Consider the following 4,347-nt stretch of genomic DNA (forward strand, 5'->3'; position numbering starts at 1 on the left):
CTTGGGAGGGTGGAGGGACGGCGCAGGAGAGGAAGGCCCTCTATGAGGTGGATTGATTCAGTGACTGGGATAATTGGGATGGGAGTGTCAGAGACAGTGGGATTGGCACAGGACAGAGCGGAGTTTAGGGCTGTTGTACATAGGGTCGTATGAGTCGCAGGGGACTTGATGGCACATAACAACCACAACAACAGTCTTATCAAACCAGCACTCTGCGGAAACAAGCATATCTTCTTTTTTGTGGGGAGAATCTTCCATTAGCATACCTTTGGAATGGAATTTCTTGATAGTGGCAGTACTGACATTTTAGTCATTTATTGTTGAGGGCTACCCTGCTATGCATTATAGGATACTTAGTAGCATCCCTGACCTCTGCACATTGTCAGTAGCACCCCCTAGTGTCAACATCACCACAGTTGTGATATTCAGTGCTCTAATATAAACCCTGAACAGAATAGAAGAGGAATGTGGCATCAGGATTGGTGGAAGAATCATCAAAAACCTGCGTTACGCAGATGACACAACCCTGCTTGCTGAAACTGAGGAGGACCTTGCTTGCTGCAGAAGATCAAGGACTGCAGCCTCATATATGGATTGAAGCTCAACATCAAGAAAACAAAGATTCCCACCACTGGGCTAATTGGCAGCATCAGTGTGGATGGTGAAGAGATTGAGACAGTTAACAGTTTTAGTTTACTTGGCTCCACAATCAACACTCTTGGTAACAGCAGCCAGGAAATTAAGAGAAGAATTGCATTGGGAAAGTCAGCTGTGAGGGACCTCTCGAGTAATGAAGGGAAAAAAAAAATCAAGAGTACTGAAGAGCAGTGACGTCAGACTGGAGACTAAGATGCGCCTGATCTAGACTATAGTCCCCCCCCTCCCTTCAATCTTCTCTTTGAAAAGTAAAAGAAAAATTCTTTCATTGTTTTACAGTCCCTCCCCCAGGTCCACTATGCAGCCTTCATTCTGGACTCCTGTCATGACAATAATACCTAATCATATAACCCTTTTAAACACTTTTCTCTGGTTCAGTGCAGTATACATAATTTATCCCATCTTTCTCAGTCTCCCCCAACTACGATGTCAGTCCCGTTTTACAACAGTGGCACTATGCAGTATTTGTCCTTTTGTAACTGAAATACTTTACTCAGCATAGTGTCCTCCAGGGTCACCCATTTTGAATAATATTTCATGAATTCCTTGTTTATCAATGCAGCATAGTATTCCATTGTGTGAATATACCACAGCTTCTCTCCATTTGATTTGATTTGTTTGATGGGTCGTTCATTCTTATGGATGATTCTTCTCATGCCTTTATCATATGCCATGAAATGTTTCCTGTTTACAGTCAGATCAGATAAATCTCCTGTATTCTTAGTAATTGAAGAGAAAATTAAATGTCTTTTTTTTTTTTGGTAAACTCATATTCGAGGATGGTCTGATACCTGCTTTAATATTTTGAACATTCTGCATAGTCCAGAAGAAAAATACCTTGCTTATAGTGACTGTTCATTAATTATTTGTTAAATGAATGAATTGTAGTTTTCTGCTGTGATGCACATGTACATACATTACCTGTAGGGTTGTTTAGGAGCATCTCTGGCCTCTGCACACTAATTATTAGTAGCACCACCTTGTCTAACCACCACCACAGTTGTGATAATCACTCATGCCTCCAGACTGTCAGCTGTCTCTTAGGAGTCAGAATTGCCCCAAGTAGTGAGTCACTGCTGTAGAAGAAGAAAGCATGGACCCAAGATTCTTCTGATTAGAATTTATAGTGTGTGCATTATGTTTGAAAGGTGAATTTTAAAGGATAGAAACAAAGATAAATGTTTTATAGTTAAATTAAACCTTGTTTAAGAGTTTTAAAATTTTTTATTCTGGTTGGCTTGCAAAATTCATATACATTGTTTTCCACACCAGATCATTCCCATTTCCTTTACTCCCCTCCCCTTCTATACATCAAATTTTGTGACCCTGTGATTACCCCCAAGCCCATTCTCACCCATTTGCTCCTACCCGCTCCCCCTTGGGGTTTCATACCTGTTCTAGTTATCTTACTACTTTACAATAATGGTCTTATACAGTATTTGTCCTTAGGGGGCAGAGTTAGTTCACTTAGCATAATGCTCTCTAGTCCCTCTCAAAATAGGTAATAATTCAGAATCATTGCTCTGCATGCTGCGTAGTATTCCATCATGTGAATGTGCCACACTTTCTTAGTCCAGTCGATTGTGGATGGCATTAGGTCGTTTCCATGTTCTTCAGTGGTGAATAGTGCTGCTATGAACATTGGTGCCCATTGTTTGAGTTTTTTTTAAAAAAACCAAAACAATATCAAGGGCACTATTAATTCTCATGTAATATTTATTAGTTTAAGAAAATTGTATTGAATAATGGATTTTATTTGTTGCTTTCTACAGATTGAAATAAAAATGAAAAAGCCAGAAGCTGTGAGATGGGAAAAGCTAGAGGGGCAAGGAGATGAACCGAAGCCAAAGCAGTTCATAGCAGGTTTGTTTTCATGACCTTGATAAACATCACACTATGTTGAAATGAGATAGTAATGAGTATTTGTTCTATTTCCATTAACTATGTTTCCAGGAGAAAATCTATTGAATATAAGAAGATTGCTATGTATTGAATACAATGTAGACTCTCCCCCACAGCCCCCAAGTGAAGGCTCTAACTTCTTAAACTTCAGGATACAAAATGAATGACAGCAGAATCATAGTGTGAGTTGGAATTAATGTTTATGAAGTTACTTTTATGACATTCATGATTGGTTTTGCTGTGTACCATGCACTTGGAACCACTCGTCATTGGCATTCCAGCAGGTTTCCAGAGGCATTAAATTTCATGGGAGGAAATCAATTGCCCATCTTTCTTCCCTGGAGCAGCTGGTAGATTCGAATTTTGTTCCCTTGGGTTGGCAGTGCAGTTTCTTTACCACTAAGCTATCTGAGGTCCCTATAACATTGATTGTTGTATACCTTCAAGTTGGAACTGACCCATAGCTAACCAACCGGGGGTTTTCAGAGGCAGTTATCCTCCGGTGGAGCAGCTGGTGAATTCAAACCGCATGCCTTCATGGTTGATGCACAGCTTCTTGCCACTTGGCCCCCAGTGCTCCCTGTGACATTGATTAGGGGTAGTTTATTTTTGTATGATGGCCTTTTCTTGTACTTCCCTTTGGGATTCGAAGTTTGTCCTGCCCACATTTTTTCTTAAAGCCTCCACGTAGGTATTAATTTCTGTCCATCCTTCTGATATTTTAGGACTTCACAGTGCTTAGTGTAAAGCAGCTTGTTGTTGTTTTTTGCCATTGAGTTGAAACTGATTCATAGCTGACACTTCAGTAGGTTTTCAGAGGCAGTACATTGTTGGGAGGAGATTGCCCATCTTTATTCCACACAGCAGCTGGTAGATTTCGCATTGCAATGCCTTTAGGTTGTGGTCTAGTTATAGCTAACTTATAGCTAATTTAAAGACAGATGCAAACAGATAATACCTAAGGGAACCCTCAAAAACGGATTCAGACTTGACCCTCCATTGAGTTTCTGAGACTGTAAATCACATGGGAGATTTCCAATCTTTTTTTTTGTTTGTTTGTTTTTAATCTCATTTTATTATTTTTTATGTGTATACCATCAAATCAGATCTGACAGGTACAGGAGGAGATTGTCCTTCCTTCTCCAGCAGAGTATCTGGTGGATTTGAACTGCACACCTGGGATTGCAGAGATTTCCCATCTTGATCCTGAGTATAAAGTAGTAGATAAAGTTGTAGATTCAGATTGCCAGAGGTCATGGCCTTTGGGTCATCACCAGTATAACTCCTTATGGAGTAGGCATCAAGAACTCCCAAGAGGAAGCCTAAAAGAGGGAGAAGAATGGATTGTTTGACCTTATAAAGGCCAATCTTTTTTTTTTTTAAATAAAAGCTTAAAGCAGCTTTATTAAGGGGGGCCCCAGGCGGGTTTCCTTGGTCTGGAGAGAGAGACAGACCAGGGGAAAACCGCCCAGACAACCATGTGCTTCATTTCATTTTAAGTATATGCAGTTAGAAAGTAGACAGCATTTTTCTTTTTTTTTTTTGGGGGGGGGTTGTTCCTTACGTTTTTTACTGATCAGTTATGAGGAATTTTTTAAAAATGATTATTAAATTTTATTAGTTTTAATGAACATTTACAGAGATTTTGGGTTTTTATTCATTCATTGTTGCACTGTTTTCTCTACCCTCCTCCCCAGTTCGTTCTTCTTCCCCCCTGAATGTCTGTTTTAATTGTCCAGTTGCCACAGTGCTTGTCAAAGCCAGTTCTGATTAATCTCCTTTGTCAGT

General features: G+C 39.8%; 1 protein-coding gene across 1 annotated transcript in view; it reads left to right on the top strand.

Moving 5' to 3' along the window:
- The window catches only part of SUGT1 (SGT1, suppressor of G2 allele of SKP1 (S. cerevisiae)), a 57,370-nt gene that overhangs the window by 42,836 nt on the left and 10,187 nt on the right, over window positions 1-4,347 (top strand). Inside the window, exon 11 of the mRNA XM_006884571.1 lies at window positions 2,430-2,520. Within this exon, the coding sequence (XP_006884633.1) occupies window positions 2,430-2,520 (91 nt within the window). The remainder of the gene's footprint in view (window positions 1-2,429; window positions 2,521-4,347) is intronic.

The sequence above is a fragment of the Elephantulus edwardii genome, unplaced genomic scaffold (assembly GCF_000299155.1).
Source record: "Elephantulus edwardii isolate Elephantulus edwardi_28Jun2011 unplaced genomic scaffold, EleEdw1.0 scaffold00036, whole genome shotgun sequence".
Lineage (NCBI taxonomy): Eukaryota > Metazoa > Chordata > Mammalia > Macroscelidea > Macroscelididae > Elephantulus > Elephantulus edwardii.